General features: G+C 43.0%; 1 protein-coding gene across 5 annotated transcripts in view; it reads left to right on the forward strand.

The window, feature by feature from the left end:
• Nucleotides 1-15,727, forward strand: part of pde4a.S (phosphodiesterase 4A S homeolog) — a 315,334-nt gene that overhangs the window by 279,966 nt on the left and 19,641 nt on the right. For 4 of the 5 annotated variants that reach the window (XM_041587687.1, XM_041587688.1, NM_001094841.1 and 1 more), the window contains 4 exon segments: nt 1,132-1,199; nt 1,338-1,387; nt 3,607-3,719; nt 13,223-13,316. In XM_041587687.1, coding sequence (XP_041443621.1) covers nt 1,132-1,199; nt 1,338-1,387; nt 3,607-3,719; nt 13,223-13,316 — 325 coding nt within the window. 5 annotated transcript variants of the gene reach the window in all.

Here is a 15,727-nt window from a genome sequence, read left to right on the forward strand (position 1 = left end):
TCAGTCACGGGGGGTCCCAGGAGGAACAGGGTCCAAGTGACGAATGCAGTTTCAGTAGATGTGTGTGAAAAGCCCTAAATTGACTTCGATGTTGGGCCCAGTAACTTCAAATGGCACCTGCATAATTAACAGCCATGGTCACAGAAGGCACGTTAGATTGTGGTATATAAAGGGTTAAAGGGGAAGGAAAGGCTTATTTAATTGGGGTGCCAAAAGTTTAGCACCCACAAGCATGGGTGTCCACAGAAAATTTTTCAGGGAGGGGCAAGTAAGCTAATATCACATAGGGTAGCATCCCACTGAAGATGAACATATTCATGGCAATGCAGAAGATAACCTAATTAATAGTGATGGGATAATTTATTCGCCAGGCGCGAATTCGCAGAGAATTTCCACATTTTGTCACCGGCAAATAAATTCGCTAATTTGCTGCCGAAAATTCGACTGTGTCAAATTTTTTTGACGCCGGCAACAATTTAACGGACACCCATTGATTTTAATGGGTGTTAATTGTCGCTGGTGACTAAATTCGCCTATCACTACTAATAAAGGCTTTCCTTGGGGTGGGAAGTATAAAAATGTTTTGTGTTGTTGGGAATTAAATTTACAAACAATTTCTCGCAACTAGCTGGAGAAGTCAGGGTGGGGCAACTGCCCCCTCTTGCCCCGTTCTGCAGACACCCATGCCCCCAAGTGATTGTATTTACTTACCCAACACCCCGGCCGGTGCTCCTATCAGGAGAAAACTGCACCAGTCCGGGGTTATACCAGTGAGCCCCACGGATTGGCTTCCTTCTTCTTCTTTCTTCAAATTTCCCGGGGCAGACGCATGCGCAGTGGAATAAAATTGTCGACTTCTCCGATAAAGTTCGGCTTTTCACTCTATTGCGCATTCGCACCCAATCGAAGAAAGAAGAAGCCGGAAGAGGGTCGCTCTGTGATGCTCACTGGTATAACTCGGCTGGTGCAGTTTTCTGCTGATAGGAGAACCAGCCGGGGTGAGAAGTAACTAAATACAATCACTTGCCACCCCCAAGTTAATACCTATGACTTTTCCTATGATTTTAGTATGTTTAGCATGTATTGATATGTTACCCGCATGTAAGCAGTGACATTAATGCTCATTATCAGGTGCTGGCCAGCCTGCGGAGTGTGCGCAACAACTTTACCGTCCTCGCCAACGTTACCACCCCAACCAAGTGAGTTAATGTACCTTCACTGACTACCTGATGCCAGTGTCTGCTTGTCATGTGCCCACGTTAGAAACATGCTACCACATGCAAGAGGCATCACGCCATCCCTTCTCATTACATGTATGTTTGTGGTTCCTCCGACAGGCGCTCCCCAGTGATGCCTCAGCAAACAGTCTGTAAAGCAACTCTCTCAGGTAAGGACTTATGCCATTTATTCAGCCGTAAAGCATCTGTCAACTGCTGTGCCTCTGGAAGTACCCCGTGTGCCAAGGTCCGGCTGAAGGATGGGCAGGAATAGCCATTAAAGGAACAGTTCAGTGTAAAAATAAAAACTGGGCAAATAGATAGGCTGGGCAAAATAAAACATGTTTCTAATATAGTTAGTTAGTCAAAAATGGTATCATACCTCCCAACTGTCCTTTTTCAGAGGAACAGTCCCTCTTTTGACAGCTCAACCGCAGTCCCTCGTTTGTACTGGAAAGTCCCGGTTTTCTCTGCACTGAACAGCCAGCCAGTTTCTAACTTAATTGGCTTTTGGCAGAGAACCCAGAACAGCCACAGCTGCAGATAAGATACTTTTGTAACAATTTCGAGATAAGTAATTGTAACAATATGAGATAACAGGTCCCTTGGGAAAAGTTAGACTCGCAGCTTAAAGGGCAATTCACCTTCATTAGCAAAACTGTAATAACTGAAAAAAACCTGCCACATTTTGTAAAATGAACATGGTAATTAGGGGGTGTGGCCACAAAATAGGCATGACAAAAAAATTTGCCACGCTACCCACAGCAACTTTTTCGCCCCTCTTTTTATTTCCAAAATGTTGGGAGGTATGTGGTATGTATAAAGGCTGGAGTGACTGGATGTGTAACATAATAGCCAGAACACTACTTCCTGCTTTTCAGCTCTCTTGCTTTCCACTGATTGGTTACCAGACAGACTTGAGGGGGGGCACATGGATCATAACAGTTTCTTTTGAATCTGAGCTGAATGCTGAGGATCAATTGCAAACTCACTGACCAGTTATGTTCCATGTGGGTAGGGTTGCTACCCGGCCAGTATTTTACCGGCGTAGCCGGTAAAACACCTGCCAAGGCTGGGGCCGGTATTGATGCAGCTACATTGCCGGTAAATTTGTAAAACCCCTAACAAAAGTCCTTGGCCCGCCCCCAATCTGCTCAAAATTTACCTTTTTGCCTATTTCTGGCCATTGTTTGATGTGGCTCTGCCCCATTCACATTACACCCACCTCCTTTTGCATCATGGCCCACCCTTTCAGTAACGTAACTAGAGGGGGACGGGCCCTGGCGCAGGACGTGCCCCCCCCTGCCCCCCTCCGTACACTGTTTTCTGCGTGTGTGCAGTGGCGCTGAGTTGCCGAGGAGGCCCTGAGGGGGTGTGGTCCCTGGCCCAATCGCACCCCCTGCTCCCTCGGTAGATACGCCACTGCACCCTTTTGTTCCCGCCCGCACCACCGGCCGGTAAATCCTACATGTGGCCTCCCTTATAGTCACTGACTAACTCAGAGTTAGAGAGCTGAAAAGCAGGAAGTAGTGTTCTGGCTATTATGTTACACATCCAGTCACTCCAGCCTTTATACATTACATTTTTACCTAACTAACTAATTATATTAGAAACATTTTTTTATTTTGCACATCTATCTCTGAACTGTTCCTATAAGCTGAATTTAGGAGCTCAGAAGCTCTGCTGAGGGCAGTGAATGATGAAGCAAGTGCTGTATGATAATAATGCAATATACTGGCAGCAATAAACGCCCGGCACTTACCTTCCTATGTGGCATCCCTCCGATATGGGTGTGGGGGACATCATTCCTTTACTTGGCCTTGTAAGAGATTTAAAAAAAAAAGGCAAGTCGCCTTCACAAAACAGGTTTCATATAGTAGACTACAGGTATCCCTTATCCACAAAGCTCTGAATTACAGAAAGCCCATCTCCCATAGACTCCATTTTATCCAATTAATCCAAATTTTTAAAAAACGATTTCCTTTTTCTTTGTATTAGTAAGACAGTAGTTTGTACTTGATCCAAACTAATATATAATTAATCCTTATTGGAAGCAAAACCAGCCTAATGGGGTTATTTAATGTTTATATGATTTTCTAGTAGACTATAGAAGGTATGAAGATCGAAATTATGTAAAGATCCATTATCCAGAAAACCCCAAGTCTTGAGCATTCACATTCATACCTGTACAATTAATGATTTTTATTCTGTTGCCGTTTATGTGGTAGCCCTGTTTACAAGCCACCAGCTTTGACAGTGAATGAGTCGATGGAAGGCTCAGTGAGAAAGCAGGCAAACACCATTGTGTGCATTGGGCTGTATATACCATATTGATAATTGTACATGACATATTCTCCTTTCATATATTCCATGTGGCCTTCTATTACAGAGGAAACGTATCAGCAGCTAGCCAAAGAGACTCTGGAGGAGTTAGACTGGTGTCTGGATCAGTTGGAGTCTATGCAGACCTACCGTTCTGTGAGCGAAATGGCATCAAACAAGGTAAGTGACTTTTGCCCTGAGTCAGTGTTGGGCAGCTCACACCAGAGATACTGTTATCCATGTATTGGCCGAATGCTATCAGAGGAGCTAGTCTCATGTCAATGTGAGGCTACAGCTTCTCTTGAGTTTGCATTGTTACATGTGATACAGTAACATGATATAAGCGAGGCAAGCAATGTGGCAGCTCCTGCTTCTGTATCTGCAAACACGCACAAAAAGGGATAGTCTATTCATACGGAATGTTACATTACATATTCATACTGTCTGTAGCAGGGAAACTAGGGTGAACCCAAAAGGGGGTTGTCTGTCTTCCCTTCAGAAACAGGCCCCATTTTAGTCATGTGACACAAACGTCATCACAAAGCACCAATTATAACTGATGGCATCACTAAGCACCAATTATAACTGATGGCATCACTAAGCACCAATTATAACTGATGACATCACTAAGCACCATTTTATAACTGATGACATCACTAAGCACCAATTATAACGGATGACATCACTAAGCACCAATTATAACTGATGACATCACTAAGCACCATTTTATATAGTGAATAAAGTACCCCCTCTTGTAAAATATAAGGATATTATAAGTTACCGAGGAGTTTCATGACCATATAAAAACACGAGGCCGAAGGCCGAGTGTTTTTATACAGGTCATGGAACTCCGAGGTAACTTCTAATATCCTCATATTTTACAACTGGGGGTACTTTATTAATTATAATACACAAATTTTAGTGAGTCATGTGACAGAAATTACATCACTACTCACCGTTTATAACTGATGACATCAGAACTCACCGTTTATAAGGATATAATTTACAGGATATTCATGGCTTTTGTGTATTATAAGGATATAATACACAAAAGCCACAAATATCCTGTACATGATATCCTTATAAACAGGTCATGAAACTCCTCAGTAACTTATAATATCCTTATAATTTACAAGAGGAGGTACTTTATTCACTATATATTTTAAAAGAGGGGGTACTTAATTCACTATATAATCCACAGGATATTGTGTATTATAATAGAATAGCTTGTTGGCACTGAGGCTTTGTCTGTTATTGCTCTGTACTTTACCTTTGCTTTAGCTGCGGTGTTTCCTCTGTGGGAAGCCGTGAGATGTGAAAAGAGGAGCTTGACTCGTTTATTTTATGATGATAATTATAAATAACGCACATACATACATTGTATTTATATATAAACATAAAGGAGTGATGTATTCTGCAGCGCAGTACAGTAGAAGGATGCCTCACAATCAGGCTGGCTGGGGATGCTGGGTAATTCCATCATGCCTTGAGCCTGGTTCAAGGCCACATCAATATGAACCTGTCAGTCACCAGCAGAAATGGAGGTGGAACGGCTGTTCAGCACAATTAGACCAATGTTATGTTGCCGTTTAGGACAGAGGAGACAATTGGTGGCGGGGGCCCTACGGATGCCTTACTAACAGGGTATTATGTGGAATGACATGTCTGCAAGCGTGGCTGGTGTCTCTCCCCTTCCCCACCTCCCTTCCCCCTCCCACACCCTCCTCCACCCTCCCCTTTTATTTTACATCACATCCCTGCTTACTGCAGTATGCTAGATATAAGGAAAAGCAAGGAGAGGATACCAGCCAGCCATCGGCCATCTGACAGCTAGCCCTGGCTGCAAGGAAAGCGACAGATAGTCTCCCTCACAGCTCATATCTTCTAACTGTCATCTCTGCTCGTCTCCTGCATCCGGAGACTCTGGTACCCAAGTGTGATGCTGCCGTAGCTCCACTCTCTCCCACTTAAGGATGCAGGGGAAGGCCTTATCTTGCAGTTCTTTAGGCCCACCGGAAAACTGACTTGTTTTTTCTTCCCCGCCCCCCCCACCCCGAGACACGGAGGAAGAAGAAGAGGAAGATAAGGGGTGGGGGGGTGGGGGGCGGGAGGGTAACGGCAACCGGCACAGGATTTAAAGATGTAACCCCTCAAATTAAGGACAGGTTGTGGGGGGTTTCAATATCTCCCAAGTGATGGGTTAGAAAAAGAAAAACCCACAGCACAGGCCTAGATACATTTTTGGGACGTGTCTCTGATGTTTTGTGAGTACGGCATGTGGGATCTGGCATTGTAAGAGACTTGATACCACTCTACCAGGATCCTTGTGCATGGAGGGAGGTGGAGGAATGTCTGAACAAATCTGACTTTGTGACACCAAGCAGAAGATCTGCCTCACCTGAGTATTAAACCTTCACTTGGGATAATATCGACTCATTTAAGGCGACTAGGGTTGCCACCTTTTCTGGAAAAATAAAGCAGCCTTCCTATATCTTTATCTTTTTCCCTATTAATAACATTGGGATCAGCCATCATTTTTAGGCCTATAAAATACCGGTCCAGGTGGCAACACTAAAGGCTCTTGGACTTTTTATAGGCCGAGAGGGGAAATTTCGGAGGAATACCCTAATTTTATTTATATTGCATTTACATTCTTTTTGCCTACTCTTCTCTCGATGCCTCGGTAAAATGAGAGCTTACCGCAATTTTTTGAGGTTCTCCGCAAAGTATTTTGAAACGTCACAGAAATATTAAAGTATTTAAGGATCTGAAGGTTCCAATTCAACTCCAATAAAAGCATCTTTTCCCTCTTCCTGTGGATTTTGTGAATGTATTTCCAATTCCAAGCTCCGGTGGGAAGGTTATAATTGTTTTTTACTATTTCTTCATGGGAACCAGTTTTTTTCTCCTCGCTCGGGAATATATTTTGAGGATTGTATAAGTCTGTGGATCTTGGACCTTGGGAGATCTCACATCTAGAGACTGCGGCCTGGATTCCTTAGAAAATATCCAGCTAGGATTGAAAAATGCCCTTGGTAGATTTTTTCTGTGAAACATGCTCCAGACCGTGGCTGATTGGCTGGTGGGACCAGGTAAACAAACATTCATTTGCTTGATGTGCCGTGTCCCCTTCATCTTAATGATTGATCTTGCCTTATTAGTATTTCTGTAGTGTTTCACAATTTCTGTCATAAAAGTCACAGGGGTGCTACCATAAGTCATTCCTGGAGTGTTTGTTTTCCTAAGACTTCTAGGAGATTTTCCATAAATGCAATGTTTTTTAATTCCCTTACTTGTCCATCACCTATAGACTGTGATGTCTCTCCTAACTAGCTTAGGTATGGGATCTGTTATCTGGAATGCTTAGGACCTGGACTTGTCTGAATAATGAGTTACTGGAGAATAGATCTCATACTATGCCTGTAGTTTTATTTTTTTGCTTAGGTATGGGATCTGTTATCTGGAATGTTTGGGACCTGGACTTGTTTGAATAATGAGTTCCTGGATATTAGATCTCATGCTATGCCTGTAGTTTTATTTTTTAGCTTAGGTATGGGATCTGTTATCTGGAATGCTTAGGACCTGGACTTGTCTGAATAATGAGTTACTGGATATTAGATCTCATTTATGCCTGTAGTTTTATTTTTTAGCTTAGGTATGGGATCTGTTATCTGGAATGTTTGGGACCTGGACTTGTCTGAATAATGAGTTCCTGGATATTAGATCTCATGCTTACCTGTAGTTTTATTTTTTAGCTTAGGTATGGGATCTGTTATCTGAAATGCTTAGGACCTGGACTTGTCTGAATAATGAGTTCCTGCATAATAGATCTCATGCTTACCTGTAGTTTTATTTTTTAGCTTAGGTATGGGATCTGCTATCCGGAATGCTTGGGACCTGGACTTGTCTGAATAACTAGTTCCTGGATAATAGATCTCATACCATGTCTGTAGTTTTTATTATAGTTGACTGTGTGATAATTTTTTGAATATAATGTTCTCAAGCTTTTGTTATATATTACTGCTCCATAATACTGATATTAGTGCCACCTAGATAGTCTTCTTCTACTGTTGTGTAGTCCCTTGTGATCACCAATGTCCAGATCTTTGTCTGATTCTGTCCACCTAAGCACTGAGCCAAATTGGGCTTATCCAATCTTTTGGCCCCCAGGCCAACAATCACATCACACAGGGGGCCTAGGTGACACATCAGGAGAGGAGTGTAGAGTCCTGCATCAGGTCGGGTACCAGCAGAATACAGGCAAAGTGGTCGGGTTTTGGGCAAAAAGTGCCCGATTCCTTGGCCGTAAGGGCAGTCCATGGGTAACTCGGCTGGGTACCCAACAAAGGTGTGGGCTTGATCCCTCCCACCCTTGTGGTTCTTCCAGTTTTTAAATTTTTTTGGGAAGACTCGGCACCGGAGTGATGCCACTTCTGGTCAAATATAATGTCACTTCCCGTCTTGCGTGTTTCCCCTGGGTCGGAAGGTTAGTTGGCCTATGGCCGGGTAGTGGGAACATGGAGGTCAAATTGCGGATTGTGGGTTCATGTTTCAAAAAATGGACCCACGCAGGACTTTAGTGGAGTGCATCAACGTGCCGATGTGTGCCTCATCAAACAGAATTTTTGAACCTGCTCAATAGATATTTGGTCAACTTTCAACCACATATCAGTCGGCCAGCCAAAAGGCACCATACACAGGCCAACATGGTCTAGGTCGTTAACAGTGTGTCCGGCCATTGTATGTTATGAGTCTTATAGCATATGGCATGGGTGAAAACTATTTGTCCTCTCCTGACTCTCTAATTATTGCAGACGAATAAAGTTGACTCATGATGGAAAAGAGCTAATTGGAAGTTTTTTTACAAGTTGTGTTGTAGACCTTGCTTCCTACTTGCTGCACTGCAGTCAACGTTTTATTGGATTCATGTTTCTATTGGTAAGCTTCAAATTACCTTTTAAGTGTTCAGCCACAGGAATACATTTGTCTTGTCCTTGCAATGAGAACTGAAGGACATCAAAATCATAAAGACACCAACTAGGAAGGATATGATCTATGGGATGGTCTGACTTTGGCCACTAAGGTTAACAGATAATGAAGACCACTGTTATATCTTGCTTGTTTATGTAAAACCCATAAAATGGGTTGAGACATGGAGGGTGTTTACCATTTTTGCTTCTTGGATATTACTGACTGATATATATTTACATGAGCTGTACTGCAATACTGCTCAGTCCCTCCATAGAAATCATCTGAACTGTAATAGAATAAAAGGCATAATAAAAGCTCATGTATAAATGGGTACCCATTGAATGGGATATAACTTTGTGTGATAGAGAGGAACAGTATAAATGTTCTGTGTATACCTATAAAAGAAAAGATATTTCTGGGATCCCTCCCCAGAGGAGCTGCACTGTGTATAACTGTAATAGAAAGGAACTGTATAAATACACAGATATTACTGGATCCCTCCCCAGAGGAGCTGCACTGTGTATAACTGTAATAGAAAGGAGCTGTATAAATACACAGATATTACTGGGATCCCTCCCCAGAGGAGCTGCACTGTGTATAACTGTAATAGAAAGGAACTGTATAAATACACAGATATTACTGGGATCCCTCCCCAGAGGAGCTGCACTGTGTATAACTGTAATAGAAAGTAACTGTATAAATACACAGATATTACTGGATCCCTCCCCAGAGGAGCTGCACTGTGTATAACTGTAATAGAAAGGAGCTGTATAAATACACAGATATTACTGGATCCCTCCCCAGAGGAGCTGCACTGTGTATAACTGTAATAGAAAGGAGCTGTATAAATACACAGATATTACTGGGATCCCTCCCCAGAGGAGCTGCACTGTGTATAACTGTAATAGAAAGGAGATGTATAAATACACAGATATTACTGGGATCCCTCCCCAGAGGAGCTGCACTGTGTATAACTGTAATAGAAAGGAGCTGTATAAATACACAGATATTACTGGATCCCTCCCCAGAGGAGCTGCACTGTGTATAACTGTAATAGAAAGGAGCCGTATAAATACACAGATATTACTGGATCCCTCCCCAGAGGAGCTGCACTGTGTATAACTGTAATAGAAAGGAGCTGTATAAATACACAGATATTACTGGATCCCTCCCCAGAGGAGCTGCACTGTGTATAACTGTAATAGAAAGTAACTGTATAAATACACAGATATTACTGGATCCCTCCCCAGAGGAGCTGCACTGTGTATAACTGTAATAGAAAGGAGCTGTATAAATACACAGATATTACTGGATCCCTCCCCAGAGGAGCTGCACTGTGTATAACTGTAATAGAAAGGAGCTGTATAAATACACAGATATTACTGGATCCCTCCCCAGAGGAGCTGCACTGTGTATAACTGTAATAGAAAGTAACTGTATAAATACACAGATATTACTGGATCCCTCCCCAGAGGAGCTGCACTGTGTATAACTGTAATAGAAAGGAGCTGTATAAATACACAGATATTACTGGATCCCTCCCCAGAGGAGCTGCACTGTGTATAACTGTAATAGAAAGGAGCTGTATAAATACACAGATATTACTGGGATCCCTCCCCAGAGGAGCTGCACTGTGTATAACTGTAATAGAAAGGAGCTGTATAAATACACAGATATTACTGGATCCCTCCCCAGAGGAGCTGCACTGTGTATAACTGTAATAGAAAGGAGCTGTATAAATACACAGATATTACTGGGATCCCTCCCCAGAGGAGCTGCACTGTGTATAACTGTAATAGAAAGGAGCGGTATAAATACACAGATATTACTGGGATCACTCCCCAGAGGAGCTGCACTGTGTATAACTATAATATAAAGGAACTGTATAAATACACAGATATTACTGGATCCCTCCCCAGAGGAGCTGCACTGTGTATAACTGTAATAGAAAGGAGCTGTATAAATACACAGATATTACTGGGATCCCTCCCCAGAGGAGCTGCACTGTGTATAACTGTAATAGAAAGGAGCGGTATAAATACACAGATATTACTGGGATCCCTCCCCAGAGGAGCTGCACTGTGTATAACTATAATATAAAGGAACTGTATAAATACACAGATATTACTGGATCCCTCCCCAGAGGAGCTGCACTGTGTATAACTGTAATAGAAAGGAGCTGTATAAATACACAGATATTACTGGATCCCTCCCCAGAGGAGCTGCACCAGGTACAGCTGTAAGGAGCAATACAAATACACACATTTATGTACTTCAAAGTACCCCTCCAGCCTGCTCTAATACAGTAAATAATGAGCAAGTACACCCACTGATACAAGGGAATTCTAAAATGATAATCAGACTGGACCTAGTGTTAATAACAGGGTTCTCATCACTGTTTGTATCAATAGTTGGAACTGACTTGCCCCCAGTGAGTAGAACATTACTAACATTAACACTGAGTGATAAACATGGCACCACCTAGACTTTGACTGGAGACATCACCAAGACCTGATCTCCTACAGCCTCCTGAAACTTCTTTTTATCAATCACCATGGAGCAATAGAGGTCAGGTAGTTGTCTTTCTTTTTTCTATGAGAATACACCGCAGCACAGCTTTCAAAAGTACTCCTTAGTGAGTGTGGTTAGTAGCTATCAAAATAGGATCCTTGGGATAGCCTAGCCACAACTGTAAAAAAAACCTGGCAATATTCACTTAGTAGCAAATCATTACTCTGTTTCCTTTTCTCATGGCAGAAACTGGTGAGACCATGGGGCAAATTCATTAAAAGCTAATTTTTGCCAGCAACCGCTTCGCCGCACTTCACGCTACTCCACCAGGCGCAAATTCGTTACAACTGTGTTTTTCTGTGTAATTTTCGGTGGCATTACTTCGGCAGTGTGAGAATTTCATAGCAAAGTTTCGCTTGTATTCATTTCTGCCGAGCTAGTCCTCTTACACTTAGAATTTGAATAGGGATAGGGAGGGTACATGAAAGTCGTATAGACGTCTTTATTAGAGATGTTGGTGCAAATGCTTGAAGTGTCAACTTTTTTATTACACATGTCCAAGGAAGCAAAATAAAGACAAAAGAGATCCTCTAATGTCCTAGACATGAGCCCACCCTAAAACAAATGTGGTATGACCCTCATGCCACATTTGTCTGGAAAGAAAAACACAAAAATCTTTAATAGGTCAGACTATTAAAACTCGCTAGCGTTTTTTTAATGATGTCACAGACATAAGATTGAGGAAGATGTAGCTTCGTTTTATCAGTTCACCTGGTCTGAGGTGACAAAGTAAACTCTGGTGAAAGAGGTAACGACCGTTCGCCAGAGCGAAAAGTTGTCTATAGATAAGGTGCGAACGTATGCTAGTGATGGTCTCATTCGCTAGCGAATTGTCCTCTACGCCTGTTAGTGAATTGGTGATGTCCCTGCAGATGTTATTTCTTGCGAATTGTGGTAAGCGTTGGCCACTTCGCACTTTAGTGAATCTGCCCCCTTATCTGTGAAGGTTGTAGCATACTACATTGTGTAGCTTGGTATATGTTTAGGATTAGGTTGCCTCACAAAGCACGGATATTCTGCATTGTATATGCTGTGCGCCCTAATTTTGTACAGTGATGCCCTTGTACATTATTGTGCATTCTTTGTTCTTTGAAACCTGACCCAGTATAGACCTTGTCCCAACTGGCTTGTAGGAAATAGGAGAGAGGCAGGGAGTAGGGCGTGGATAGAAGACATGACAAGAGAATGCAAACAAGAGAGAGAAGAAGCAGTAGCCTGGAGACAGCTAGGAAGTGAATTGGCAGAAGTTAGATGATTGAGAGCAGAACAGGGAGCATGAATGGAGGATAAGAGGGAGAGAGGGGCTTTAGCAGGTGAGGAAGAACAGAGACATGTCTCAGTAAAGGAGAACAGAGTAAAAGGGAGCTGAGAGATAATGCAGGGAGAGAGTGAAGATGTGAAGACTGGAAACTTAGAGAAATAGTGCACTTACACAGGAGACGGAGTCAAGGTGCCGGGAAAAAAAATAATACTTTAAAGTTCTAAAAATGTAAAATACAGGCTGGGACCCATTTAAAAGGAGAATACAAGAAAATGAATGTAGGATGGGAATTATGAGGGACTTTGAAGTATCTAACCAAGCAAGGAGGAGACTGTAGGGAAATTAGGGGTGGGGGTTGCTTGCATAACTGAGTGGGAGAGATGACAGGGATGATACGGATGGGCAAATCTACACTTTTTTTAGCATAAAGAATATTGAAGAGAAGAAGGTTTCAGGGCAGTGGCCCCTGTTCGGCTCTATTTTGCCAAATCTGACATCGGATTGTCAGCACCCTATCAGCCCACCATGCCTGACATCAATTACCTCTGCTCCTTGTCTTGGAGTTACATCAAGGTAAGGAGGGAGCGATGCGTTAGAACTCTGCTTGGCTTTATAGTATGGGACACATACAGTTACTGTACATGTGCCACCCAAAATGTCATCTTTTCTAGTAAGTCTGCACTTTGAAATGGCATGTGTTTAATGGTTTGGATTTGGTTCGACCGAATCTGAATCCTGCAAAAAGTTCTGGGATTTGGCAGGATATTGAACTATATTGTGTATTTGGTGCCAGTGTTGCACTTTTTGTGACCAATCTCAAGGGTCTCGTGCACTTTTTGAGGCATAAGGCTAAAATCCTTTCATGTTCTTGCTCCTACAGTTCAAGAGAATGCTGAACCGTGAGCTCACCCACCTGTCTGAGATGAGCCGTTCAGGGAACCAGGTCTCAGAATATATTTCCAACACATTTCTTGGTAAGTCTTCCTATTAACATCATTTGCAGCAGTTTGTCGTGTGGAGCTCTGACCGGCATCATGCCGAGTCCATACATATAACGGTTGCATGATCAACACGAATGTGTCCAGGGGTCGCGTTTCATAAAGTGACTCTCGGGCGGGATTGTTGTCCACCAGGAATGTCCATGTGCTGTAGGTAAGGCTGGTGTTTCCTTTAGATCTGTCCATCCCATAGTTACGGCTTTTTCTGGGGTCAGACGATAAAGTAATCAGTATCAGACTGGCCCACCGGGATACCAGGAAAACCCCTGGTGGGCCGAGGTTTCAGTGGGGCTCTTGCTTCTAACCATATGGCCTATTTAATGGTCATTCCCTATTTCTTTATGGGAACAAAGAAGAATAGAGTATAGTATGTAGAGAAAGACTAGGAAAATAGAGGTTGAGTGAGGAGAGGGGGTTTTTTGGTGGACCCCTGGCATCCAGTCCAACACTGAAAGTAGTTATGGCTTCCCTTTGGTTTATCCATGCTGTAACTACTGATATCTTCTAATTCTGCTGTACTCATATCTATGAATTCCAGACTATGGGATGTGCATAAAGGCAACGATACATGGGTTGCTTTGTCACCAGCAGGAAATCTGCACTCCCGAAGGCCCTTTCAATATCTTTCAATCTGTGCCGGATCAAGACGGCCTGGCGCCCTAGGCAACCCGGGCGGGCACAGTGCTCCCCTCTGAGTTTGCACGCATGCGCCCGAACACATTATGCACACGCATAGTTAGGAGAGAGAGCCAGAGTGGAGGAAAGAGCAGCGGAGGGGAGGGATGCAGGGGAAGAGCACCGGAGGGGAGGGAGGCGGTGAAGAGGGCCGGAGAGAAGGGAGGCGGGGAAGAGCGCCGGAGGGGAGGGATGCAGGGGAAAGCACTGGAGTGGAGGGAGAAGGGGAAGAGCACCGGAGAGGAGGGAGGTGGGGGAGAGCAACGAACATGGACTAGGGATAGGAAAAAGACAGGTACCTGCCCAGCGCCCCCCTTTTGTTGCGCCCGAGGCAGGTGCCTCTTCTGCCTACCCCTAGTTCCGGCCCTGCTTTCAATTGCAATGAATGAGGATCTCAGAGCGTAAAACTCTTTTTTGGTGAATGTTTAGCAAGTAGAGTTTTATCTGTATCTGGGTTAATTCTAAATGAGGTTGAGTCGAGGTGTACAATGTAACATGCAATGGCCTTTAGTCTGTAAGCCAGTTTTTGTATGTAACCTGTATACAGTATTTGTTGTAAGTATCCTGCAGAATATATGTTGGTGCTTCTGAAATAGAATGGAGGTCTATAAACAGAAATCAGTTAAATATGCAGTGAAGGGGTTAATCCCATGCCAAAGCAACTTGCAGGGAGTCTAATCCATTCCTCCCCTGGTGCTACTGTCTTACAGCGTTGTCCTCATGCTGCTACATAAATCTCACTGTTATCTCCTTATCTCATTATGGGTCACATAGGGAGAGTAGCGTGTAACTGTGTTTTTAATGATAGAAATGGTATTGTAGGAAGGCAGTCGTAGGGGAATGTGGCCTTTGATTCTCTGCCAGACTGTGTATGGAGGCGACTAACCCCTTCAGCTCCTAACGCTTCATTAAAAGATGTCCAACAGAGCAGCCTGAGCGCTGCAAGCCACACAATGATTGGAGGGTATGCCACGCATAGATAATTGGCTGTAGGTACAGGGAACAAGAACGAGGAAGTGCAGCAAAGCTATAGAAACCCCAAAAAAGGGAACCTTTCCATTTCCCATCCTGTATATTATCATTCCTGATTGCAATAAAACTAGGGATGCACCGATCCAAAATTAGGTTCGGGATTCTGCCAGGATTCTGCATTTTTCAGCAGGATTCTGATGAAACGGAATCCTAATTTGCATATGCAAATTAGGGGCGGGGAGGGAAATCACGTGACTTTTTGTCACAAAACAAGGAAGTAAAAAATGTTTTCCCACCCCTAATTTGCATATGAATATCACTCTCTACGTCACACTTAAGAGTTAACTCAAAGGTGAACAAACCCTTTCAAATGGCTTCCAGTGAATTAAGAATTTAAATTGAGTGAATTGAGAAATGAAAAGATAAACAAGAAACCTGAACTTGCTTGCTCTGCAGACTGGAAACTGATTGGAGGATCTAATTTGCATATAAATGAAGCACAGCAAGTTAGGGTGGCTATGCACTATTCAAAAATTGGCAACATTTAGGGGGGTTATTTATTAAAGTCCGATTTTTTTGCTCATAGGCCTTTTAAAGGGCACAACACTGTTTTTTCGTGGGAAAGGAAAATTTTTCCGGATTTATTAAACCCCAAGGGTGTTATAAGTCAGAATAAAAAAGTACTCAGACCTGCTGAGTTCATGTAGGATTCAATGGGAGATATCTTGATCTGGTTTTTG

Source organism: Xenopus laevis, chromosome 3S (genome assembly GCF_017654675.1).
Source record: "Xenopus laevis strain J_2021 chromosome 3S, Xenopus_laevis_v10.1, whole genome shotgun sequence".
NCBI classification, from domain to species: Eukaryota; Metazoa; Chordata; class Amphibia; order Anura; family Pipidae; genus Xenopus; species Xenopus laevis.